This window comes from Ambystoma mexicanum, chromosome 6p (assembly GCF_040938575.1).
Source record: "Ambystoma mexicanum isolate Mex_15411 chromosome 6p, UKY_AmexF1_1, whole genome shotgun sequence".
NCBI classification, from domain to species: Eukaryota; Metazoa; Chordata; class Amphibia; order Caudata; family Ambystomatidae; genus Ambystoma; species Ambystoma mexicanum.
In genome coordinates, this window is record NC_090935.1 from 1,207,792,782 (window position 1) to 1,207,820,776 (window position 27,995).

At 46.9% G+C, this 27,995-nt stretch overlaps 1 protein-coding gene across 6 annotated transcripts in view; it reads right to left on the reverse strand.

Annotated features, from left to right (window-relative positions):
• Positions 1–27,995, reverse strand: part of NTRK2 (neurotrophic receptor tyrosine kinase 2) — a 663,657-nt gene that overhangs the window by 93,913 nt on the left and 541,749 nt on the right. For all 6 annotated transcript variants that reach the window (XM_069625860.1, XM_069625859.1, XM_069625858.1 and 3 more), the window contains one exon: positions 7,300–7,534. In XM_069625860.1, coding sequence (XP_069481961.1) covers positions 7,300–7,534 — 235 coding nt within the window. The remainder of the gene's footprint in view (positions 1–7,299; positions 7,535–27,995) is intronic.

Here is a 27,995-nt window from a genome sequence, read left to right on the forward strand (position 1 = left end):
AATAAATCTTTCCCAACGTACAAAGCCCGAGGCATCTTTGTCTGTCGGCAAAGCTTTTTAAAAGATGGCTTGACTTGTGTACTTTTCAAGTCAACTTTTATAAACCTCTAATTATGTTTTGGAATCCCCAGGTTTGCCGAGGGTTAAAGATGCCTCGCGACCTGGAGAAACAAAGGGACAATAACTTCCTCTGGTGACCCCCGTGCAAGGGGTCACCAGAAGAATTTACAGTGACTGACAGAAGTGCCAGCCAGTCACAGCGTCGCGGGGTCTGGTTGGCACTTCTGTCAGTTTGCCTGATATAATGCTGACGCATGTCCCGTCGCAGATTCAGCGGGATAATGTGTCCCGCCAATGTTATGGTGGGACCGGGGGTCCCAGCAGGGCCCCTGCTCAGCCCCACTTTTTGGAGACTGCCGGGGCCTGGCCCCGGGTGGACCCAGCCTACTTAAAACACTGATCAAAACTATGAACAGTAATAATCCCAGCACACACCTTAATATCTATGTGCTATAATGATGCCATGAAAAGAATTGAGGGATCCACATATCACACAGTTGCCCTGAAACGGGTCAGGGGCTGGAGTTAGAGGCATAAACTAACTCAGTGGAGATATCATTGCAGAATACTGGCTGTTGATATTTGAAGATTGGCACTGGAGATAGTTGTTTTGCCTGAATTAGGACCTGGTATGGTGGCAGAGGTGAACAGATGCATGTAGTTGTGTGGGATTTATAAAGCGCAAACCTCATGGAAGGAATGGAGCACGCTACACAGGGGACACACCAATGGGACTACAGGTGAGGTGCAGTAGTGGCTGCTGGGATGGGTAGAGGCGGCAGAGGAGGAGATGAGCTCTACTGGGGATGAGGGAGGTAGGGATGTGTAGAGGGATCAGCCACGTGTTCTTTGAAGAGTCGGGTCTCCAGGTTCGTCTGGAGTTATAGCATGAAAGGGGCATCTCGAGCCGCGTTGGTGACTTGCTCGAGAGTTCTTCTGCTCACCCCTGCCTGTGGCAAAGTGAGCAAGCTGATGTTGCCTCTCTTGGCGGATGAAGGGCCTCGGCTTGCGCAGTTCGATATCACCAATGGGCAACACCCCGAAGGGCAGTGGCACTATGTTAGAGTCGCAGTGCCAGGAGCTGTGATTCTGCATGGCCCCTGCTTTACCTACCACTGAGGTTTCAGAGCAGCGCAGTTGGTCAATGATTGGGGGTGCGCTGGGGAGACCACAGACATTTACGTAACTCATCTAGTCCTTCCGTCCCTTTCCTTCCCCCGCTCTTTCCACATTTAATTCAGCTTTGATTGATCATTTGTACATTACTTTAACTGTCTCGCTAATTACTTTGCCATTTTATTGGGCCTCATTACGAATCAGGCGTTAAGGGGTTAACGGCGCCGTAAACGGCGCCGACCCTTAACGCCTGATTCCGAGGTCCCTTTGCGCCATGGTGAGTTTAACGCCTGCTTTTTGCAGGCGTTAAAATCCATGGCGCTAAGGGACCATGGTGCTAATTACGCCACCGTAATTTACGATGGCGTAATTAGCGCCTTCCCCACTCCCATTATGCCCTACGGGGCAAAAATGGGAATGGGGAAGGGTAAAATGGGAAATGGGGATTTACCGCCCCACTCACCTTGGAATGGGGCGGTAAATCCGCCATCCACCATGGTGTAAACATAGTTTACACCATGGTGGTAAGGGTACGACCCAGGTGGTAACTTACCGCCTGGGTCGTAATGAGGCCCATTATCTTTGAAATAATTTTGGAGAGCAAGATGAAACCTTGCTGTTCTTGTAGCATTCGTTTCATAACACAAAAGGGACAAGCAGCTCGAAATTGTTTATCATTTCAAAAAATATTCTTTGGCACTTCTATGAATCCAAGCTTATCAGCGATGTATCGACAGCCTGACTTCCAGCACAGGCATGAGGGTGTGTGACGTCACGATCTGGCCACAAGTGCGCGCAGAATGTCGACTCTGACCAAAATGGACACCAATGAGCCATAGGAGTCTTCATCGTGCTTGTAAATATTCTGGTATGATTCAATTGACACATCCATAGGTAAAACTACGATTACGTTAGGAAGTCTCTGCCCAAACAATTATTTTCTTCCTCTGCCACTGTCTCACAGTAGAGAGGGTGAGTTTCCCTTCATTGCCAACTCAGCCTTGCATTCTTACAAGGAGGAAAACATGAGTGCTGTTAAGTTGGGCAGCACTTAAACTGGCTTCTCTTTATCCAGGGTTCCACAGCCTTATCAAGGGACGGCCTTACGCAGATCCCAGCCCACTGGGACCCGAAGCACGACCGTGTTTTTCTGCCTGCACGTCACCTACCAGGCGCCAAGATCAAGGAGAAACCCTCTCCCCGCTGCACACAGTCCAGCACTAGCCGCAGGCTGGAGACGTTTGTGCCCCAGGTACTTCATGGTCCCTAGGTTTGGACAATACCATTTTTTACTTAATTACAACATCACCCAGACACATATTGTTGTTCTTCTTTTTCTTCTCTCCATTTTAACATCCAGCATTTCCAGTAGATGTACCATCTACATGCAGCTGTTTCCCTGATGAGACCTGCCTAAACAAACAATCCTACAGAACTCCCTATCGTCAACAACGGGAAGTTAATATAAACCCCCAGATTTTTGTCCAGGTTAGTAACCAGGTGCCAGCAAGCAATAGGACAACTCCAAAGTTGTTCCTACAGTTGGTCCCAATTCGTTTTTTAATGCATGCTGGTAACACTAGTATTAGATTTACCCCTCTTTTTAGATGAGCTCTACAGCAAGTATGAGCCCCACATGTTTTACTTTAAAATATACATATTTTTTCTACTCTTTCCCTTTTTCCACACACAGGGGATACCAAGTCGAGGCCCATGAAGAAGGCTCCTTGCCGAAACGTCACAGGACCACATAACTTTGAGGGCTTCATTCCCACAATCCCGGTCCATTATTCGATCTGTTTCTTGACGTTGACCAACGACTAGGTTCCTGTCTCTTCAAGAGCTCACAGACACCATGTTGTTTTGAATGTATTACCTATTCAAGACAAACAAACATTAATGATGGTGTTTCTGTCTATTGTATTTGTTAAACCTTTGTTACAACAATGTTTGTAACCTTGTTTTCTAATGCATTTCTAGAATAAGATGAATGTTCTTTGATTCTAGATGCTCACTATGAAAAAGTTTAAAATGCATAGAATATGATGTGTTCCCACTAGCATTAGCAAAATAAAAAATGCTACAATGTACTCTCTAAGGGCTCTATTGCTCGTCTTTTAGAACACGTATGACAGTGGCTAAATAAAAAAAAGCTGCTGCCATACTCAGCATGCAAAATCATTTAGCCTTTACCAAAGCAGACAGGTAAAGAGCCCTAAAAGGAAGTGGTAGGACGCCTCACCCTTTGTTTCAAGTTGGGTTCAAGACACAGCTGTTATTGAAAGTACTACACAATGCAGACATGTTTCCTTGTTTTAGACCCACAGATGTTGAGATGTTCCCTGCTCTTTATTTACCCGTTGCCAGCGACAGTTCTAAATCTCGACCTAACCACTAGCACGCACCAATATCAGTCTACACCTTCTGTGCCACTGTACTCTAAAGTCGGCATGCCTAGAGACAGATAACCAGGAATATACTGAATCCTAACCTAACCTCTTGTGCACATCAATACCAGTCCATGACATCTCATACCATACCATCTTAATGGATCAACTTCCTCTGGCTTAGCCTTGAAACTATGAAACTCCCTTTCGAGGGAAATACGAACTATGCAGGACCATACAACATTCAGAAAACTTCTTAAAACCTGGCACTTCAGCTCCGAACACAATGAAACCGACTGAACAGCGCCTGCACACCTCTTAACCAGCCAAGTACTGAAAAAGGAAACGCAGTATGAAAACAATAGAGGAATGAGGGATAGGACTGGGAAGAGAGACCTTAAACAGAGACAAGCCCTCCCCCGACCCTCTAAAGAGGGACTACTAAGAAACAGGAGAAGCTGGTAGACCCGATACGATTTGGCCAGGGAAGGAGGCTCAATGGAAATCGGCAGAGGGAAAAACAGGGAAGGGAGACCCTCAGGGTAGACGTACCCACACTGGGGACCAACAAGCGAACAGGAGTAATGCACCAAACCCTCCCCAATAGATAATGGACAAGACCGTAGGGTATTGAGGAAGATGACTAACTGCTGAAGATTCCCCTTAAACCAGCGAACACATCACTTAGCTAGGGCTTTATTGACAAATCAGACACCTTAGCAAATTCAGGAGGAGCATGACGGCTGAGGTGACAATTAAGGTAAATATCAGAAAGGGCAACTAGGGGGGAGACAAAGATCATGACTGCCACAGGTGATGCAGTAAGATGAATTTCAAGGGTAGGAAATGTGACGCACTCGGACAGTTTTAGGGTGGGAACTGTGATGAACTTGGATGGATGTCAGGGTTAGGGAATCTGACGAGCTTAGGTGGATTTCAGGGGTAGGACATGTGATGCACTGAGATGGATTTTTGTGGGGGAGGTGTGACACGCTAGGATTGATTCCTGGTGTGGGAGGTGTGATGCACTTGGATGGATCTCAGGGGAGGGAGTTGTGGTGCATTTGGGTGGATTCCAGGGGTAGGAAATGTGATGCACTTAGGTGAATTTTGGGGGAGGGGGTGTGACACACTCGGATGGATTCCTGGGGTGGGAGGTGTGACTCAGTTGGATGGATCTCAGGGGTGGGAGTTGTGGCCCAGTTGGGTGAATTCCGGGGGTGGGATTTGTGATGCACTTGGATTAATTCCTTGGGTGGGGTGAGTGGTGCACTTGGGTGGATTTCGGCAGTGGGAGGTGGGGAGCACTTGGATGGATTTCCAGGACGTTCACCAACAATCCGTACTAATAAGCTCACTCCTCTGCATACACCTCTCAAACTCGGACTTAACACAAGCAGACCTCTACAGTACCACAGTCCATAAATACTTCACAAAACCTCAAGAAAACAAACCACACATAATCTTCTACAAAAGCACATGGTGGCTAACTTCCGAAAATCACATTTATGCTCAGTGAACAGTGTTTCCGAACTGAAGCTGCCAACAGCACATCACAGCTCTCTTGCTCTTCTCCCGCTCAACCCTACAACCACCCCCCTCCCTCCTTGCATGACAGATCCGTCTGAGCGCCTGGAGACCAAACAATTGGCATTGGTGTGCGGTATAAAAACCTTTAACATTAACATTACCCTAACAGCTTTCTCATCTTACTCTTAAGTTGGTATGTCCAGAGTTGGATAACCAGGAATATGCTAAATCCCAACTTAACCTCTAGTGCACATCAATACCAGTCTTTGCCATCTATGTCAATTTACTCTAAAGTTGGCATTCCTAGAGATGGATAACCAGGAAAATGGTAAATCCTGGCCTAAACTGTGTGCACATCAATAGCAGTCTATGCCATCTATGTCATCTTACTCTAAAGTTGGCATGCCTAAAAACATATAACCAGCAATATGTTGACTCCTGGGCTAACCTCTAGTGCACATCAATACCAGTCTATACCATCTATGTCATTTTACTCTAAAGTTGGCGTTCCAAGAGATGGATAACCCCGGAAGGTGACAGCCTTTGAACAGTTATGGAGAAGAAAACATTTAGTTTACTGAAACATTAAACAATAGGTTGTCAGTGATCTAGTATAGCTCTTTTACTCTGGCAGTCCCGTAATGACCGGCACCGTTCATTACGGGCTGCCCTATTACGAGGACTGCTGTGGGTCCCGCTAAGGAACGCCTGGTCAGACCAGGCGTCCTTAGTGGGACCCGCTAGCAGTCGAGGATGCTAACAACGGCCCGTCATTAACGGGCCCGTTGTTAGCACCCTCCCCATTCCCATTGAGCCCTATGGGGGCCCTATGGGGCCCCTATGGGGCTCCATGGGAATGGGGAATGGTTTTTCCCAGAGCCCAGAAAAGGGCAATAACCGGGTTCGGCAAGGTCGGCATGACCCAGTTATTGCCCTTTTCTGGGCCCCGGAAAAAAATCATTACCGGCAGCAGCCGGGCCCTTAATAAGGGCCTGGCCTCCCCCAGGGCCCTAATGAGGCCCTGGGACTCTTCTTACCTAAGGCATTTAGGTCTGGGCTCTTGCTTATTAACTTCATGTATTTGTCCGGATTTGAAGTACACAAACACAGAAGAATATCCAAAGTGGCTGAATTCTGGCCTCGATTTTAGGGCCATGGAAACTCCAGATGGAACCCCGCTCCCAGCCCCTGGACACAGATCAATCAGCCAAGACAAAATGATCAAAATAAATCACACTGGCAAGCCAGTCAATTTCAGCAACACTATCAACTTCCTCTAAACCAGGGGTCTGCAACCTTTGGCTCTCCAAGTATTTTGAACTACAACTCCCCTCAACCCTAGCCAGCAGAGTCAATAGTGAGGTGTCATGGGAGCTGTAGTCCAAAACATCTGGAGATCTGCGGGGTGAAGAACCCTGGTTTAAACAAAAAGAACCATGCACCATCAAATAGGCAGATAAATTGACATTAAGCCACCCGGTATTTGAGAGTGTACTTAATGTAAAGAGCACAGCTGTTGTGATGCCACATTACAACTGGCCTTTTCTGCCATATGGCCAAGGTTATTCGGTGACTCCATGTCACCAAAACACCCTATTCCAGACCTGGGCTTTGTTATTAATCGAACCCATTATATTCAATTGCATTAACCCAAGAATACAACTCCCAGAATGTAAATAGTTGAGAAAGTAAAGCCCAGGACTGGTACATGATGTTACCAATGACATGGAGACATCTGATGCCCTTACTTATGGGCACTCTACCTTCAATGGTAGATTCACAAAGTATAACCCGACTACTGTCCTTTCCAACCAATGTTTCCAGTGCATGAATTGATCAGGAAGCGATACAGTCTCGCGCCCTCATCAGACCATTGCAGCACATTACCCTGTATTTGAGCACAATTTCATAACAGAATGATTTTTTAAATAATATGAAGTCTTCCTTTTGGTGTGGCATTGTAGTATCTCTTTGACATCATTGAAGATACGTGAACCGACTCCCTCCCAGCGCGGCTCTCAGAGATGTTGCTTTACAATCTGACTCCAGTCATAAACCAGACATCTACATTCAGAGTGTCTTCTGTAGTACAGTGATGACCTAAATAGTGTAGAATAAGAAGAGGGCGGAGCACGCTTGAAGCTAATATGATCCCAATTGACATGTGCTGTGGCAGCAGAATACCCCCATAAGCCATTGCACTTACCCTGTAGTAATCCGTGCTGTATACATCCCTGGACATCCCAAAATCTCCAATCTTCACCAGGAGGTTCTCCCCTACCAAACAATTCCGGGTTGCGAGGTCGCGGTGGACGAAGTGCTGCGATGCCAGGTACACCATGCCGGCTGCAATTTGCTGGGCTATGTGCAGCATCTGAGACTGCGTCAGCTCCGCAAGGAGCGTGCCTTCCGCCATTAGCACCGCATCAGGGCCATGTGATCTGCATTTAGGAAAGAAAAGACCGGGCAATTACTTCAAATTGTAGGCATTCTAGAGATTGCAATGGCCGGCCTTCACCTCAGAGACCAACCACTGAGGCCGATCAAGCTTGCATTAGCGTGAAACAGAAAACTATCTGTCTTGCCCTTTGCTATGCGGAGATTACCACCCCATTCCTTACGATGCACATAAAACCCAAATATTGGGGGGAGAAGGGAGGTTTTGATAACAAGTAATCTTCTCCAAGTTCTACAATTTGCCTACGGAAAAGAAATCAGGTGAAAAAGCACGAAGCACTTAAATAATCTATACGATATGAAATATGATAAGTCATTTATAGCATGCCTGTACACACGTATGTTTATTCCACAGTTTTGTGAAAATAGATATGCTTTTGTGATTCACATACATTTGTCTCACCGTTTATGTTTGTAAAATTATTGTACTTCCATCTACCAAATGACAATGTTACAGGCTAACTGCTGGAAATATGCATGCATATACAGTGAATAGTGGGCTTTCATGGACACAGCGGGATGCCCGACTGGGCCGATATGCCTACCCTCGGCGACCTTCTGAGGGGTCCATAAGGGCCTACTATGTACCCGAAAAATGCAGACTAGATGTCATTTCCGATCCCACAACATTTTCTTTTCAAAATGAATTTACTTTATTTGTCGTATATGATGTAATGGAACTTGAGAGAAAAAAAAATACCTATTTTGATATATTGATTGAGTGAGAAACTTGAACGGTATCTGCCATGTTTTCATTTTCAAAATGTGGGGAGAAAACAAGATATTATTGTAATATTGACAAATAAGAAAGAGCATTTTTCGGTTTATATGCTGGCGGTTTGGGGAATTATCCTCAATCTAACATTGTTAAAAGTATCCCAAAAAATACTCAGGAGGAAGTCTGCTGGATTCCTGATAGGCTCCCCGGCCCCTGCTTCATCTGTCCTGTTCGAGGCAGGAGCGAAGGGACAGATTGCGCCTTTGCACGGATAATGAGCCGGCCATGTCAGATATAAAATCCCCAATATTTAACAATGCATCTTCTTTACACAAAAAAAAAGAAACAGGAGCCACGGGGCCAGTGGTTATCTCTGTAAATGTGAAATATTGGAAAAGAAATATTGCTCATTAAATCCTGAATGGTTCACAAAGTCAATAGGCTTTTTAGGGGGCTGAGGTTCTGGGGGACAATGGCTGCTTGTGGAGGTTTCCATTGTTGAAGTGTGTGGTGCCACCTCCCCACATTCCAAAGGCATGGTCAATGATCCAAGGGGCATGGTCAATGATCCAAGGGGCATGGTCAATGATCCAAGGGGCATGACGGGGAAACCTATCATCATCATCATCATCATCATCATCATCATCGCAATCGTTTATTTCGGATTATAATATCCACAAAGATTAACAATACACCACAATTCACACACCTTAAACGAACTTGCATTATTTAAAATCTGTGCATCCATGAATACACAAAAACCCAACACAGCATAATTACGATGATAATTCGGCACCATCATGGCACCCCATAACTCAAATAAAATAGATTTGGGATACATCAGAGTCAAATCTGCTCCCACCTGAGTAGCCATTGTTTTAGATCTTCAATATCAGGTTCCCTTTTAGTAACTTGCAAAGGCAAACGCCTCCTTAGCCTCTTCTAAAGACATCAAGAACATAAAGGCTGATCTAAATTACCTCAAACCACTCTCGCTTATTATACCCAAAAGATAACATTTTCTAATATCTTGATATCAGAGACGGAATCAATGCTCCCCTCTTGCCACAAATACAACACGAGTCAACATCTGCCTGATTCCATGCTGTAGCTTTGAGAGGGAGCACATGAGGCCGGGATTTGGTTAGAAGAATTCTATGGTAATAATCAGTGTTGACAGAAAGACGCCCAGCTGCGCCCCTTGAAAGAGAGAGCAGTAAATAAAGCCTTACTTGAGATTTACGAAGATTTACTTCATCCCTGTTTTGTTCCAAAAAATACATTCATTTAATTTAAGCAGCTGTTTGGAGAATTTGGCAATGCTTTCTAGTTTATCGAACCTACTACAACAACTTCTTCATATACACGAGCCACCCTATTTTATAACAAATTCCTAGTGACATCAATTTTCTTATTAACCTTTTCGGTAATTCCCCGTTTTCACAGAACGACAACACATGCCATAACAAAATTGGCCTCATGTATAAAAGATCACTGAGGTTAAACTATCCAGTTTCCAAATGTGTGCCGTACACTGATGTAGAGGGAGGGATGGCGAGGAGACGGGCAAGAAAAAACAGTCCCACATCTTCTGTAATGCATCTAATGTGCCAAAACGCCATATCTCGCTCCTGTATGCACCTGCAGGGATAGCCTTTCCCCTATTAATCATCAGCATGTGCTCAACAGAGTAACACTTGGAAATTGTTGTGGCTGTGAAGAGGCTGCATATGACCTGCCTCCTCTCCACCCCATGTTTAACAATAGGATTTTTGCGGGTTAGTCGCTGGTTAAATGTAATCTCTAAGTAGTCAAAAGAATCAAAGACATGAGCCAATGAACTTCCAAAAGGTCTGCAGATTCCTCCTCTTAGTGCTAGAAACACACATAACAGCACTGGGCAGCATTTACCTTTAAACCTCTGTATGGCATTCATTCTGAACATGTATTTACTAATATTTGTAACAATCTCAGGGGTTTTGGCAAGGAGCACCAAATCGTCAGCATATCTGAGGACCGGCAACCTTCGGGTCCCACATCATGGTATGTCTGTCTCTGTAACTCCCAGGTAGGATGAGAGTGAGTTAACATATGCGGTGAACATTTAGGATGCAAGCACACAGCTTTGCCTGATCCCTCAATATGCTCACTCAATTTGACCCCCTGTACCATATCCATCACATAACTATGATTCTGCATGAAGAAGCTCCAACATACAAATCAGTGGTTTTGGAACTCCCACATCCTCATGGGTTTGCCAGAGGAGTCTCCTGTCCCGTGGCCAAAGATTGAGCTCAAGTCCATATAGGCCACACAGCCAGGAGATCCCAATCCGGAAACATGCTTAACCAATATCAAATAGGGATTATAACCCTGCTAAATCATACCTGTACCCGCCCTAAAAGCTAATTGAGTGTCTGTGTCTGTCGGAATATCCTGCTCCAGTACTCATACCTCTCACCTCTTTAATAAAATCCCCGAAAAGAGTTTAGCCATACCATCTAACAAGGTGACTGGTTGGTAAAATGACGGGCGAGACTTGTTGCCCTTTTTGTGCATGGGCACAATAATCTGGGTTTTGCAACTCTGCAGAATCTGTTTTGTCTGACTAATCACATTAAATACCTGTACCAAGAATGGAGCCCACAAATCAGTCTGCACACAAGAAACACTTTTTGGCACCACATAATTCCCTGGAGCTCTAAGGGGTCAATGCCTGGCTATCACACGTTCCATTCGCAAACTGAGAATGGACTTCAGTGCCTTCTCCTGGCAGAACATCTCCATTTCCTTCAGTCCAATCCTCAATGATGCCGCTTGAATCACATAGGGTATGAAAGTGATCAATCAATCAATCTAGGGTAGGAAAGTGATCAATAAATCCCTCTCCAAAACCTAGACTTCTGTTCTTTCTAAGAGCCTCACATCAAGCCAATTGGAATTCCTAGCCGAAATCCTCCAAAGGGATTTGACATTGGTCAATATTGCTGCTTCAATTAAGTCATCCCAATTCTTGTTTGCAATCTCTGCTCTTCTTTTGGATAATTCGGTTCTATAATCCCGCCATCTCTGTCTTCTGTCGACAATATCTGGACAGGGTGATTGAAGTACTTCAGAGACTACCCTCTTCTTTTCTTTAAAGCTACCAGATAGCCACAATATTTTCCCTTCAAAATGGCTTCTCATAACAGATAAGCGAATTCCAAAAATGTTATTACAGTTCTCGGCAAATTGGGTAAAAGTTCTGACAATATCTCGGGATGGAGTATTAGTATTTAAACATATCATGAGCTCTGCCATACTTTACCTCGCAGCAACCTTTCAATTGCCCCACCTAGAGGATGTGAGGCATAATTATGGGCAGTGTTGGGCACCTTCCCACACCAAGCCCAAATAACAGAACGCAGATTAATATCACTTGTTTGCTTTCCTGTAATCTCAAAGCCATGGATACAGCCCAACCAATTCATATAAATTAAACCATAATCAATTATAATCCGAAACCTCCCATTGTCAAACAATTTCCAGCAGTTTCAGAGTCATATCTGCCATTTACAGCTCGATAACCTGTTTCTAATAGGATATTCCATTAAATGAAAGCATTAACATAGGTTTCAGGGTCCACCAAAAGGGGTATGGAGAACATGTCGTATGAACATCAAAGGACCAATGAGAGGCTGAGTCCCTGGAGATGGCCTTGATTCTTTACATAATTAAAAGTCAGCACTTGGCCCAGATGTCTTGGCAAACTACCAACACATCATGCATGTTCCCTTCATTGTAAAGATCACATACAATTAGTCCTGCTTTTGTTGCACAAGAAGATCGCCAAACACAAGCTCAGCCTGCACTGTTAGTCCCGATTCTGACCAAGATGTCGCACCGAGATCGCCACTATCCAGGTCACCGAAGATGCATTGCTCATCACGGATAAAGGTGACCCTTGCCTACTGCTTCTGCCCGACCTGTACACTGCCTCCAACAGAGTCTACTTTAAAGAGCTCCTCCTAATACTCACCAGCTGCATGGGTTTCTAGGATGCTTTGCCTCCTACCTCACTGAAAGACACCCACTTGTCGAAATGGGCTCCAACCGATCCCAATGCCATTACATCATCTATTCTATAGAAAGCCACAAGGGACCATCCTCTCTCAAATCATCTTCAACTTGTACATGGAACCACCAGGGAACTCCTTGATAACCTTTACTTCAGGAGCCACAGGCACGATTCCATATGCAGCATTCGTCTAGATAAGATGTTTTTCCCCTAATACCACACTTGATTTTTCTTTTGTCGCTCTCTGCATCCAATGAGCAATACGTACAGCCCTGCTCTTCCACTAGATCTTCATACTAGGGATGGTCTAGGCTAGGGCCATGCACCGTATGTTTTGCAATACAACTCCCATCAGCCCTAGCCGCCAATGTCAATGGTGAGGGATCATGGGAGTCACAGTCGAAAATATATGGCAAAATGCAGGTTGCAGCCCCTTGCTCTAGGCTAAATGGCACGATGAAGGTGTCCATCATTTCCTTGTGTCAGATTTAATATGCTGTCTTTGTTGGTCTTTGAAAATTCCTAAACACTAAATAAAAAATCAATAAGAAATGATCCACCAACAGAATCACCCAGCTCTACATAAAAGTAAGCTCAGTCAACAAGGTCCATCAATTGATCTCAGCCTTCCAATCCTTGAAGCTGGGGTGGCAAGCACATACCACAAAGGCGGAAATCCTCCACCTCAGGGATTTCACCACTCACACTGAAGTCCTGTCTTACATAAAAGAGACTGGACAGCTTCCCTCAATACTTGACAGCCAGCACAAAGTCTATTGGCTTCACCATTGACTGCAACCATTTGTTCAAGTCAAACATTATGACAAAAAAACAGAAAGCCAGCCCATTGCCAGGTTGCTCTCTTTCACCAAACCAAGACCTTCATCCCAGCTAAATATCTCCAGAATGTCCGAGCCCGGACCTCTCACACTTGGCTGGTGGCAATGTGCTCCTTGCTGGAATCCTGTCCTCCTTCCTTGCCCAAGTGGAAATTGCCCAGCACACAACCGACCCTCTCATCACAGGAAGGAAGCAGTCCAACCACACCCCCCACCCTCAGTGAGATACAGCAGCTACCGCTGCACGCCGGTATCACCGTCCAAACAACCTACATCATATCCAATGTATGGCAACCATTTCCCCATCCTAACTCGCCAAAAGATTCACCATCTCGGATGCCTCCCTGACACTAGAAGCCAAAACACTGCCAGAGTAGAATCTTAAATAAAAAGCAAAGAGAAAACGGCAGCTTTCGGTCTCTTGAACAGCATACCTGCTCGCATCCGATTGGCCCATCTCTCCTGCACAGGCGAAGGAACCGAAGGCCCCGCTGATCAAGGAACTCCTCATTGCCCACTGACAGAAACTCTCCTCTACCCCATCCTTCTCCTCCCCTGAGCCCAGCCTGTCCTTCCATCTCTGTATTTCCCCCCTTTTTGCACGGCGCCCCATTGTTTTTGAACTGGGTTTTCACTATGTAATTTGCATACATGCATGCATACACACATATAGATACATACAGAGAATGTGTAGGGATTTCATAATTAGAAAACATACCCTGTACGAATGTTAAGGTTTCACAATTCCTTGAGTACCACATTTTATGACTGAAACCTCAAAAATCAACATCACTGCCACTTCGTCGGTCATATTCAATTGTCTTTAATGAACAGTGTTAACCTTAATACGGAAATCAAAGACACACAAATGCCAGTGTCTAATAAACGCAACAACATTTCAATAAACATGGCATTTTTTGTATGTCAGTGACAAAAATGCATTACCACTGCATTCCACACCAACTGCTGCTAATCTACAACACAGAGCTAGAGTCAAGGCCCTCTCCCGAATATACGCTGGCCCTTCTTAATGGGACAGTCGCAGGACATGCCATGCACATAGCGCCACTCTGCACACGCGCAGACGCCACCGACCTATCCCGCAAGCTGAGAGGGCACGTCCTGCAGGAAGCGACATTTCCAACACCGTTCAAAAGTCTAAAGCCTTAACAAAGTACAAATTACTCCATGATCATGTACCAGAAAAGAACATCATTTTTAACGATTTGGGCATTTTAAGCATTACGTGAAAGCAGGACAAAGTATGTAAGTATAAATATCATAAATAACACGGACAGGGGAGCTGGGCTGATGCTAAATGCTGGAGTGGAAAGTAGCCCCCCCACGTCCCCCCTACCCCACCCCCCCCCCCTCTCTCTCTCTCTCTCTCTCTCTCTCTCTCTCTCTCTCCATCTACATATCCACCTCTTCATCCACCCAACTCTGTCTCGTTCTATGTGTCTCCATCTTTATCTATCCAACTCTGTATCTAGCTATCCCCTTATCTACCCAACACTGTATATATCTGTCTCTATCTACCCAGCGCTTTATCTGTGCCTATCTGGCCAACTCTATATCTATCTATCCATCTATCTATCTATCTATCTATCTATCTATCTATCTATCTATCTATCTCTATCTGTCGCTTTCTACCCAACTCTTTATCTTTGTCTAACTGCCCTTTTATCTACCCAGCTGGTTATCTGTCTATCTGTCTATCTGTCTATCTGTCTGTTTCTGCGTCTACATCTTTATCTACCCAACTCTGTATCTAGCCATCTGTGTATATCTATCCCTTTATCTACCCAACACTTTATATATCTGTCTCTATCTACCCAGCTCTTTATCTATCTATCTATCTATCTATCTATCTATCTATCTATCTATCTCTTTCTACCCAACTCTTTATCTATCTGTCTCTATCTATCCAACTCTTTTGCTGTGCCTATCTACCTCTTAATCTTCCCAACTCGTTACCTATCTATCAATCTGTCTATCTATCTCTTTCTACCCAACTCATTATCGTTCTCTAACTACCCTTTCATCTACCCAACTCGTTATCTGTCTATCTGTGTCTATCTCCTTATCTACCCAACTCTGTATCTCTCATTCTATCTCTGTATCTACCCACCTCTTTATCTATCTGTGTGTAACTACCTCTTTGTCCAGGTCTTTATCTTCCCAGCTGCGTATCTATCTATATCTCTTTATCGATCCAACGTTCTATCTATTCACCTCTCTCTGGACACCTATCTCTCTCTACGTTTCTATCTTCTCTACCTCGCACGCTCCCATTTGCCGCTATTTCTTTCTCCCCGTGCCAGTTTCCAAACATTCCCAGCAGTGTTTTGAGTCACTGTCCCAATAAAGCAGCTCCGTAATAAAAAAAAAACAGCTGTATTTAGCGCCGCCGTTTTTTACACGAGCTCGGCAATGTTACAAGCACACAACTACATTTAGGAACTTGTTTTCTGACCCACAGAATCACAAACATGTGACTGTTTCCGAAATGAAATCCCGGTGTCATTGCCACATACGAGAAAGGACAACACATATATCATTGGCGTGGAAAAGATAACGCGGTGGTTTAAAATAGTCCGGAATGCTTATTTGACAGCCAATTGCATTTGCAAACTGGGCACTCAGTGAGCGTCTTTCACAAGACATCCACACATTCGGCTCGCAGGCTGTGATAATTGAGAGCACTGGCTGTTCTCAAACAACACATTATTCTGAGCTAATTAAACAGGGTTTCATCAATGTGTTTTTAGTGCTGAGCCCAGATTTCAGACCTGGCAATTCTCCCTATCAAATCAGAGAATAAGAATAACCCGCAGCAGCACAGCTGCAGCAAGGCCCGGGAGCCTCCTCCCCAGCAGCGAATCGCTTCCCTCGGCTGTGCGCAGAGACCGCTCCGACCTTCAACCTGTGCTCCAGCAGCGTCTGAAACCCGAGTCTATTCAGCCGGAAGCAGGGATCAGTCTGATGTGGGATTAGGAAGGGACGGGATGCGTTTCCCATGGCGGCCAGCGGTGGCGCTGCAGGGTAAAGAAAGGCCGCCACAACATTTTCACGCTCAAGATGCGGCAAAAGCGTAAGGCAGGAAGCATGCACATGACTAGGAGCTTGGACTGACACACATGCATAGACGCCCCTAGAGGGGGCGAAGGGGGCAATTGCCCCCCTATTTTCTGCTTTGCTGCCCTAATTGGTGGTCTGTACTCCCTCTGGTAAAGAACTCTTTCCAGGAGTCTTAAAGCATACATGCCAACACCCCCTCCCCCCGGATTTAGGCGGGAGAAATTATTGTTATTTTGCACGTTCTCCCACCTAAAAGAATTCTGTCCCTAATGCATTCCTATGAGAAAGTTGTCTCCCGATTTCTATGATGAAATCTCCCTCCCAGGTGCGTCGGAATGTTGGCATGTATAACAAAGGTGCTCCTCGTTGCCCAGCCATCATTCACGCGTTTGCAGGCCCTATTTGCCTAGACTGTCCTTTCTTCTGGACTGAAGGGACCCCACAGGAATTAAGGGGCCATGAATATCACTTATGTGGAGGGGGGGCTCACTGCTAAAAGCAGCTTTCTACATGCTGGGCACACTATTGTTTTCCAAATGTGCAGCTTACACTTGCATAGAAAAAAACAATAACGGTCCTACTAGGCCTTGTGTTATTCGGATTGTGCAAGTGCAGTAAAAAGAAGAGCAAGAGGGAGGGGAAGAGACGGCCAGAGCGGAAGGGATAATGCTAGGGAGGGAGGGAAATGAGGGGCAGAGGACGGCATACAAGTGCGGGGGAGGAGCAGGAGGGGAAGAAAAAGACCACTGGGGATGGACAAGTGTTAAGGCGAGCTCAGGAGGGCAGGTGCCAGGGGACACAAGGGGTGGGGACCCCATGCTAGGTGCGAGGATGGGGGCACCGGACACCATAGGGAGGCACACCACACCAGGCTGGTCAGTGTAAGGGGGCCCGGAAGGGCAAGTGCAGGTTAGGGTGCGTGCTGGGCTAGACTGGTAGAGGAGGGCCTGGTGCCCAGTAGGACTCAGAAGGGACCAGGCAGCCAGGCAAAGCCTAGAGAGGGCGTTAGCAAAGGAGGGGGAGAGGGAAGGAAGAAGCAAAAAGGAAGGTCTTGAGAAGCTTCCGGAACTTAAGCAAATCCAGCTTAAAGATGAGAGGAGCAGGGAGGCCATACCAGAAGGAGGCTCCTGCCAATGAGAGAGATCCTCCCCCCACTCTCTGCTAGGAAAAGCATCTTATCTGCAGAGAGTTAGACCAAAGGGCTCTAGCAGGAGAACGAGTTGGATGTAGCAAGGTCCCAGGCCCCAGAAGGCCTTGTGGATGATGCAGAGGGTCTTGAACTTGATCCTCGCAGCCACAAAAGCCATTGGAGAGAGTTTAGGGCTGGAGAGATGCGGTCCCTGGGCTCGAGGCCAAGGATACGTCTTGCAATCATATTCTGGATTAGTTGAAGGGGGCGAAGGGAGGATAAAGACAGATTGAGGAAGATGCTGTTGCAGTAGTCCAGCCTAGGGAAGACCAGAGCTCTGGCAACATTGAGTTTCTGAGGGAAGGTGAGCAAAGACAGAATGCCTCTGAGGAAGTGAAGCTGAAAGTGGGCCTTCTTGGCAAGGTCCGCGATGTGAGGAGAGAAGGAGAGAGAGGAGTCAAAGATGATGCCCACGTTTTTAGCCTCACAAGAGGGTGAGGAGACGGGACCCAAGGAGGTCCACCAGAGAGCAGGAGGGAAGGAGAGAGCAGGTATCCCAATGAGTAGGATCACAGTCTTACTGGAATAAAGGCAGAGATCGTTAGCAGCACACCATGCGTGAATAGCAGCCAGACATCCAGGAATGAGAGAGGAAGAAGAGGAGGCATGTCGTCCACATAACACTGGAAGTGAGGAGATAAGGTGGAGATCAAGTGGGCCAGAGGAGGAAGGAAGATGTTGAAAAGCCACAGAGAGAGGATAGAGCCTGAGGGACGCCGCAGGTAGAGAGTGACGTGAAGGAGAGGATAGGGCCAAGTTGAACCTGGGAAGGTCAGTCAGATAGAAAGGAAGTTAACCAATCCAGCTTTATAAGGGTGGCATGATTGACCATATCAAAGGCAGAGGAAAGATCAAGAAGGATGAGAACGGAAGGAGAGTTGGAATCAAGGTTTGAGAGCAACTCTTCACAGGTGTTCAGGAGAGCAGTTTCTGTGCCTCTGGCTGCTCTGAAGCCAGACTGGTGGTCGTGGAGACAGCCAACAGATTCAGTGTGGTGGGTCAGTTGGGAGATGACCAACTCCTCCAGTAGTTTGCCCAGTAAGGGGGTAATGGAGATAGGGCAGTAGTTAGCCGGGCAGCAAGGGTCGGCGGTAGGCTTTTAAGGAGAGGATGCACAAGGGTGTGCTTGAGGGGTAGTGGGACGGAGCCAGTGGCAAAGAAGTGATTGCAGAAATCAGCCAAGGCAGTAACAAGGGAGGAACTGTTGTCTTGGATAGTTCTTGAAGAGTAGGGGAGCACCTGTTTTGAAGAGACTTTCATAGAGCGGACTAGCTTAGAGACCTCATCCAGTGCTACGGGCGATGGAGGAGGAGAGTAAAAGGGAAGGGAGCAGGGGGGCTGAGGGAGGCCAGACAGCAGGTGATGGATGAGGGAGAGGAGAAGATGAGAAGGAGGACTGGATGCCCAATGTTTTAGTAGTGAAGTGGAAGGCCAGTGCAGTGCAGAGAGCCTGGGATGGAAGATGAGAAGCGGAGACTGCACTAGGATTGTCGAATTCCTTGCAGATTTTGAACAGTTCAGCCATGTTGTTGGTGGCTCAGAGATGCGTGCTTGGATATGGGACCTCTTCTTTGAGCAGATGTAGAGTCTGTATTGCCTTTGGAGTAGGCGACAGGCCAGGCTGTCCGTGGATGTGCTTGAAGCGAGCCACTTCCGTTCAGCAACTCTGTACTTATGTTTCAGAGAGCCTAGGTCAGAGTCATACCAGGTGTTGTGCTTGGAGACAGGCTTCATGCGGATCCTCATGACAAGGGCAAGGATGTTAATGGTGTTGGAGATGGAGAGGTGAAGGTTGGCAAGGGCAATATCAGTGTGAGAGTCAGTGGCAGGAATGGGAGGGGAAATGAAAGTGGCGGTAAAAGCAACATCTGACACTTGCTTAATCGGTTAAATGGTGCAGTAGGAAACTGGCAGTGCAGGAAGAGGCTTAGCCGGGTGTTAAGACGGATTTCTGAACTCTGTCCTGGTGGCGCAGAAGTTCAGAAGGCCAACCTAATTACTTGGAACAGGGTAACCTCTGGACAAGCCAGACCACAAGGTAGCGATTGCGGCGGTCAAGACTAGGTCTCAAGAGGGGTGAGGGTGACTGAAAGCCCGCAATGAGCACACAAAGCAAGGACACTTACAAACTACTCCAAACAGGTGTTATATTAAAAATATATACACATTTATTCCAAGGCCTTTAAAACAATGACCGTAGCGAGAAATCACAATACAACTCTAGTAAACCAACACATACCATACCAATACAATATATATACAAATACAAACAAGTCTCAGGCGTTAGATGCACGAAATGTGTAGTCCACCTAAAAAGGGAAGGAAAACAGGCAGTGCGAAATAATGCTTAGACCCAGTCCGCCTTCAGAGGCACCTAACTAAAAGGAAGTCCGAGCCCTACGAAGAGTGGAGCCTTGTGCTCAAAAGTACCTGCACACGCTGGTGCCAACGGGCAAAAGGGGGAGTCTCTTCGGGGGAATCAGGCAGTTCAGTTTAGTGCACAAATGAAGAAGAACGGAGTTCCGTGACTCAAGCGCAGCCTCCACTGTGGGCAGAAGCAGAGCGCGAGTACGGAAAGGCGTGCTGTTTTGACACAGCGTGGAAACGCTTTGGGGTCCTGCAGGTGGGCGACCAGTTCCTAGCTATGTTACTCACTGTCCCTGATGCAAGCAGACCCAGGCTTCTCCGCGTCAGTTTCAGTCGCTGGCAGGTTCAGGAGAGCAGGGGACGTCTCGTCGTCGTGCTGATTCAGCAGCAGCAGAGTTGAGTTGAAGATGTCCCAAACGAAGTGAACCCACACAGTTTGTTACCACAGCAGGGCAATGGAGCGGCCGTGTGTATCTGAGCCAAATGTACACTACTCACTTCAGACCTGGGTACGCCAAGTGTACGAATCGTGTGAGAGTGACAAGGACTTGAAATACTGCACAACCTGGCGGCGGTTACAGAGCAAGACTCCTGTGTAGGCTGGTCAGTCTGCTGGATGGCCCAGAGACGCTTCCGAAGGCTTACTAGCAGTAGATGGTGAAGATGCCGAGAATAGCTGTTCCCGCTATTCCAAGGGTCGAAGTACCAGTACAGGCCTTCTGGTTCGATCAAAGGTGAAAAGGGTTTCACAAGGCGACAGCAGTGCAGAGGAGCAGTCCTTCAGCGGGTCACCAGCGATTCCTCGGTTCAGCCTCTTGGTTGCAGGATACTTGGCTCCTGTATTCATTTGTTCGTGAGAACTCAGGAGATCGACATGGTAGTGGTGTTTCCAGCCCCCTCTTATCCACGGTTCCCTTCATGCCAAAACGGAGGAGACCCAATGGGAGATCCGCTCATCAACACTCACACCATACGTGGACCTATCACGGACCACGGTGGTCCCAGGCATTCACACCACCCTAGATTCTCTGGCACCCAGGATGTGTATTGGGACCAGGCATCCCAGCCCACATCCTGGAGGCACACACCAGACATGTAGAAGCCTGCAAAAGCATCCGTGTTTCGCGGGAAAGTACATGCCCAAATAAGGAAGGCCCCGGTTCGGCTCGACCTGGGGAAGGTGAAGGGAGCAAGACGGTCAGCAGACAGGACAAAGGAGCCTCGTGGTCTGGCCATTTTGGGAGCCTGGCCACCATTTTGGGTTAAGCGTGAGAAACGCACTTAAAACGCCAAAAGGAGCTCAAAACACAAGAAACGATCGCTGCCACCATTCCCGTCCGTGAATCACTTGCACCGATCAGTTACAATCCTAAAAGAGTATCTAGGGCCTTTAGAAGGCTAGAGACCCAAGAGAGCAGTAACTTAGCTTACAGTGCCCTCTTGTGTCATGTTGCACGAAAGCCGCAACATGATAAAAGAAACTACGGAAAACAGCGTTTCCCGGTACTGTCTGTCGTAAGGGCATGTCAGTTTCCCCGTAAGAAAGGAGCGAAAGCCCAGAGGAGTGCGGCAGAAGGCTGCACTTCTCTGGCAAAGTCGAGAACAAGGTGAAAAACAACAGCAAAAAGTTTAGGGGTTGCCCCATGGAAGGAAAATTACCTACAATTACGAAATCTTTCCTAACACCGGGGGACCCAAGAGATCCCAAGAGAGAGGAAAGGAGAGAATGTTTAGATCAGAAGGAAGGTGTAGTGAGAGGGTTTGAGATAGGTATGTCTGCTGAGATGAGCGCATTGAAGGTGTGTCTGGCTGAGTGGGTTGGACCGGAGGGAAGAAAGGTGAGGGAAAGAGAGTCACAGAGGCTGAGGAAGAGTCCAATGGCAATGAACCACGTTACAGTGAGAGCGAGGACATCAAGGTCAAAGTCCTCAAGAAGGTGACAGGTGTCAGAGGAGTGTTTAACAGCAGAGCAAGAGTTGAGGGTAGCTAAGTGAGGTTGGTTGCCAACTTTTAAGGTCTTTCGAGCCTGGGTACAGGGCAGGGATGAGGTACACCCGACAGTGGTGACAAAGGGGGAAGGACGTGGTAGAAGGAGGAGTGGCAGAAGAAAGGAGGAAGTTGATGAAAGATGGAGGACGCCTATCAAGAAGAAGGAGTTTGGGCTGAGAGCCTTGGGCCATGACAGGTCCATTTTGGTAGACATTAATGATGCATCTAGAGGACGGGGAATGGGCCAAGAGTACTTCCCATCTAGTTCCACCATTAATGGGCTAAAAAGAGAAAGAGGAGAGGACTGAGATCATATGGGAAGTCCATATGTCCGAGGAGGGAGCAACAAAGAGGATGTCAGTGACAATCTGCCTGGAAGAAGCGTTGATATAGGTGGCAGCGATGGGCAGGCCTGGGTTGGAGCCAGGAGTTCTTTCTTGAATTTCTTCCTTCCAGGCTTTGAAAGAGAGGTAGGATAAGTGTAGCAGTTAGAGTAGATAGGGGAGATGGAGAGCATCATGGAGGGACAGAGCAGAGAGATAGAAGGGGAGAGAGAGAGAGAGAGAGAGAGAAAGAGAGAGAGAGAGAGAGAGAGAGAGAGAGGGAGAGAAAGAGAGAGAGACAACGAAACTGCACAATGAACTCTCCAGCCGGCCCAGCAGCAAGACAGGTGGAGACGAATCAGATTCACGTTGTCAGAACGATTGCGGAAAAGGGGGGCTGCGCTGCTCCAGCAGTAGAGGAGGTAGGAAGGCAACTCAGTTGTGCTGAAACCTTCTCTGAAATACAAAGAAGGGGCTTTCAATCATTAGTCAGTGGGCGCTTTTTGTGGTTGCATTAATGCCGACTTTAAGCTCAAGGGCTTCAATGGTAGGAACTTAGCTGAGCTGCTGAGTGGGCATGTGCAGAGTGCATGCGGATGCTCCTCTTGGGAGAAAGGTAAGGGTGGGTGGGAAAAACCAACACAGCTAAACAATTGCATACACCAGAATTATGTAGCAAGCCTCCACGTGCCTGACATCACCATGCTCTGGAGCCTGAACACGAAAAGTCAGCAGTAGCTCAAGTATTCAGATGCCCAGTCACTAAGCACTTCCTGTGACTGCATTGATGGTAACTTAAAGCTCAAAGGGCTTCAATAGCTGGACCTAAGCCGAGCTGCAGAGTGCATCATGAGTGCAATATTCTAATAAAATGTGGTGCATCCAACACAAGAGGGAAAGACCCAATGACCAAAACAGCACAGGAACACAGGCTCAGGTTGTTTTCGGTGGTCTATCTCCACAAGAACACTATACCTAGTGTTCAAATAAAGCAGGAGATTGGTCACTGTTAAAGCCATGCCTGCTTCCAGGCTGCAATGAACTCTGGTCGAACTTCCTCCAGGTGGGAATTGGCTGTCAAATTTGGTGGAGTAAACCACTGGATGACAAAAGAACAGCAAGCCAGTTGAAAAATCCTTGGGCAGCACCCGCCATGCTTCCGAATCAAAGGCATCTGGTTGGGGGAGGGCTTCATGGCCCTCTACATGGTGGCAGTGTTGGCACCATGCGATCTGGACAATGCAGACTCCCAGTGTGCCAGAGGTATTAACTGGCGGACTCTCCAGAGAACTCCAGAGCAAACTGTAGCCACCAGAAGATCAACTGATTCCCTCCAGCTGCCTCTCCATGCCTCGCTGTTCGAGGTGCCCTGTCTGCCGATGCAGACCTCAGTCGGCCCACACAGGAGAGGCTCTCCCCCTGCTCGCAGGACTCCACAGCCGAGTTCACCGCTTGGTGACACAATACCTCCCAACCCTCCACAGTATCGCTGGAAGCTCAGAAGCATCTCTCGGTACGAGAGAGGGGAGAGAAATAAATGACTCCCCCTCTAGAGAAAAACTGCTGGTGCAGCAGGTGGCAGAATTGCCCACATGCCCTGGCAGGACATCTGCTGTGCTCTACTGATTGGAGCAAACGTTGAGGGTGGCCAGAGAGATAACATACCCGGCAATGAGGTAAGAGAGGTGTTGGGTCATTGTGCTCCTCCCCAAGGATGTGAACGTTTTTTCTCACGGGGGGGTCTCAATAATGAATACTATTTGTACTAAGTATGCCCCCTTAAGAGAAACTATTCCCAAGACAGTGCATAAGGTTTGGTATACTGCACAGCTCTCAGAACTTGAAACAGCATATATACACCTTGAGATGGTATTCTTCAAAGTTGCCTGAACATGCCACTATGGCGAAAATAGCCCTGACTAACTAAAATTTGATTTCCTAGTAGTAACAATTACAGCTGCAGCTAATCATCCTCAAGAGCTATTCAGAGTGATAGCACATTTGTAAAAACTAGCACGACTACTTCAGTGAAGGAACTGTCAGCAGACCACGCAAATGCCTTAAACGTTTTTTTCATGGATAACATTTCGACTATTCAGAAAAGCATTAAGTCTCAAAGGGAGTTTGAAGCCACAGTGCCCATGAATATCATGAATTGGAATACTGTATTAACGGAAGGGGGACCCATCAAGAGTATATCGTTTACTTTTAAGCCGGTATCAGATGAGAATATCTCCACGCTTTTGCTGACGCTAAAACCTGTGCCGGTTGATCTGAAACTGTCGGTCATCCCTCCTATGTTAAAGAAGTCTAGTCCTGACCAGAGGTCGAAGTGAGCGGGAGCGGTCGGGAGCGGTGCTCCTCTACTTTTTTAAATTACGTTTTACAGCTCCTATACTTTTATTTTAAAAAGAAACCATTCGGGAACGGTTTCATTTTAAAATAACACTGTAGGAAGAAGTTGAAACTTTCACGTTCAGTGCACTACACTGAACGTTCCCTTAAACAGCAGGCAAATGTGTTTGGGGGTTTGTATTGTGTGTCAGAGGGGGCAGGGCAATGTGGTTTGTGTGGAGCGGGGCAGGCTAGCATGGAACATAGTTCCACTACTTCTTTTCTTACACTTCGACCACTGGTCCTGACCCTGAGGACCACAAGAACTATCGTCCTATTGCAGGCCTTCCTAGGCCGGAAAAACATCCTGGAAAAAGTGGCCACAGCTCAGTTCCAGAATAATATTGAAGGAGAGGACTTGCTACACCCATTACAATCAGGATTTCGGCCTACATTTGGGATGGAAACAGTGCTGATGGAGGTATGGGACGTGTTGTTGCAAGTAGGCGATGAGGATAAATTATCCCTGCTTGCAATGCTCGACCTATCCACAGCGTTTGATACAGTGGATCCCTGGATCTTGTTAGATCGCTTAAAAAACATAGGGAATGTTGACACATGTGCTTTGGATTGGTTTGTAACATTCTTGGCAGGCGTAGACAGTGTGTACAGGTGGGAGGTTTTCTGCCAGAAATTCTCTCGCAATGTTATGCTGTCCCACAGGGCTCTGCGCTTTCCCCCCTCCTGTTCAATATCTATCTCCGCCCATTGATGGACATACTAGAGAAACATCATATCAGCTTCCAATCATATGCTGTCGACACGCAGCTTTACATCAGACTCGATGATGTGGATAATGCACCTATCAAGGTGGGTAGATGCCTGGAAGAAATAGGGGTTTGGATGGCATTAAATTGGCTACAGCTTAATTCAAATAAAACAGAGGTGATCCTCTTTGCACCAAAACACCTATTGGAGGGGAATAGCAGTCCGCCTCCACCTCTATTTCTGGGTTCAAAACTCAAGTATGCCTCTAAGGTAAAAAAATAACCTGGGATGCATATGGCAGAGTGACTTGGGCTGTGATGGTCAAGTCTCAGCTAAAGTTCAGTCAGCATTTTATAACATTCTAACATTCGGCTGTTACGACAAGCCCTCCCCTATGTGCATGAGACTGACTGTGTCCTGGTTGTGGGAGGCCTAGTCAACTTGAAATTAGACTACTGCAACAGATTCCTTGTTGGAGCCCCGGCTAAACAAATTCACAACCTGCAAGGGGCACAAAATGCAGCGGTCAGACTAGTGTTTAGTGCACCTAAAAATACCCCAACCTCAGGCCTCTGCCGCTCTCTCCGTTGGTTAGCAGTGGAGGATTGTATAAAGTTCAAGGTTGGCTGCTTGGTGTTTAAATGTATTAATGGTCTGGCACCAAGTTACCTGAGGGACAAGTTGAATCTATACCATCCCACTCGACCCCTAAGGTCGGAAGATAAACTTCTACTTATTATCCCCAGGAAAAAATGTGTGTTCAGGGGAGATTGTAGATTTTCAGTATTTGAGCCCAGATTGTGGAACAGTCTCCCTGTGAACCCAAGGAAAATGAACTCGCTCTTAACATTCCAAGCAGGTTTAAAAACTCATCTTTTCAAATAAGGTATTCTTTTGTTTTGACCTCAGTACTACTATCACCATGTGATTGACTACTACATTTTGTCTGATGACATATTCCATCTGCGCCAGGATTCGATTTGGTTTGTTGTGTGCGCGTTTACAAATTTCTCAATCAATCAATTTCTCAATCAGAGTCTGCACTGCTCGTGAGTTCCTGCAAGCACCAATGTTAGCGGCTCTACACAGTGAGAGTGCTCATGTGACAGCAGGTCTGAACAAGTCCAAGCAAAGAGACATTAGAGCCGAAAGAGATGGCGTTGAAGATGAGGTGCCAACATCCATGGACCAATGGCGGCAAGGACTTCAATCTAGCCCGGGACTACAACAGGTACCGCAGCTCTTCCATAGCAATCCAGTCCCAGAGTTTGATGTGGCGGGGTCACCGGCTGTGCTGGGACCGTGATGGGTGCTCTATGGTGTGAGCATTTGGGACAACACCAAGGGCTCCATGCTGCTCTTTTAAGCCGGCAGTGAAGCTCACCGCCTTTTTTCAAAACAATGCCACAAGGTAATGGGTTATATGCAGACACCAAAGTGGCCTTGACAAACTATTTTGCACCAATGGTTAATGTGGACTATGAAAGGCTCCAGTTGAGACAGGCACAACTGGAGTGAACAGAATCGTTGGATGCCTTCTGTACCTGGTTGAGTGATCTGGTCACCTCATGTGCGTTCCAGTATGAAAAGGTAGAGATTAGAAGCCAAATCATCCAGAAGTGCAACTTGTGACAACTGGCGAAGCACATTTTGAAGGTCCATGGCCTGCCTCTAGTATGTATTCTGGAGCTGGGGAGAGCACAAGAGCTGGTGAACATGAGAGCATCACACATGGAAGATGCAACAAAGGGTATGAAGATCAAACAGGCACATGCAATCAAGTCTACGCCCCTATGCCATGCAAGAGAAGAAAGCCTGTCCAACTCAACAAGGATATCAAGATCCAATGACATCATTGTGTGACCAGTGTGGTAGACCACTCCCACATCCCCAGGAGTGTCCAGCGATGGGAAGAAAATGTAGGCAATTTAGCAAGATGAACCACTATGCAAGCATGTGCCGGTTGGCATGGTGTTCATTTCCAATTTGGCTACAATCACAAAACCTCTTAGGAATGTTATCTGCAGTAATATAATGTGGCAGTGGAATGCGACCACTCAGACAGCATTTGAGAAGGCCAAAGCAGCCCTTTGCAGAGGGCATTACAATGGCATTCTTGAACCCCCATTGCCAATCAGAAATGTTGGTCAATGCAAATCGAGCAGGAGTGGGGGCACTGCTGGCACAGGTGAATGGTGAAGGTGTTCGAAGGCCAACCACATTTGCCAGTAAAGCGCTGAAGGCTACGCAGAGAAGATGCTCACAAATTGAGCATGAGGCACTGGCCTAGCTATGGGCTTCCGGCATTTTCATATATATGTGTTTGGGTGGCCTGTCACCATGGCCACAGACCATGGACCATTGCTGCCTATACTGCATAGCTTCACCCTGTGCCTGCGACTGAGATTGGAGAGATGGATGTTGCAAACGCAGGACAATGGAGTGAAGCTACGTTTTGAGGCAGGGGTGTCAAATCCTACCGATAACCTTTCGAGGCATCCACTGGTTATGGATCCGAAAGAGGCTGTCCAGACTTTGGAGGATCCAGTTAACATAGTTACCAGGGCTGTGGTGCCTTGCTCAATATTGCTTGAGGGCATTACAGCGGCAACAAGCAGGCCTACAGAAATGCAGCAGGTGATAGACCAACTATGTGAAAGACAGTGGAAGATGTGGGCCAATGCACACCAGACACCTAGGCATTTAGGAGTGGACTCTGGAGAGTAAGAGCTGAACTCTCATGGGGATCTGAAGGGGTGCTGTTAGGAGATACACGGATA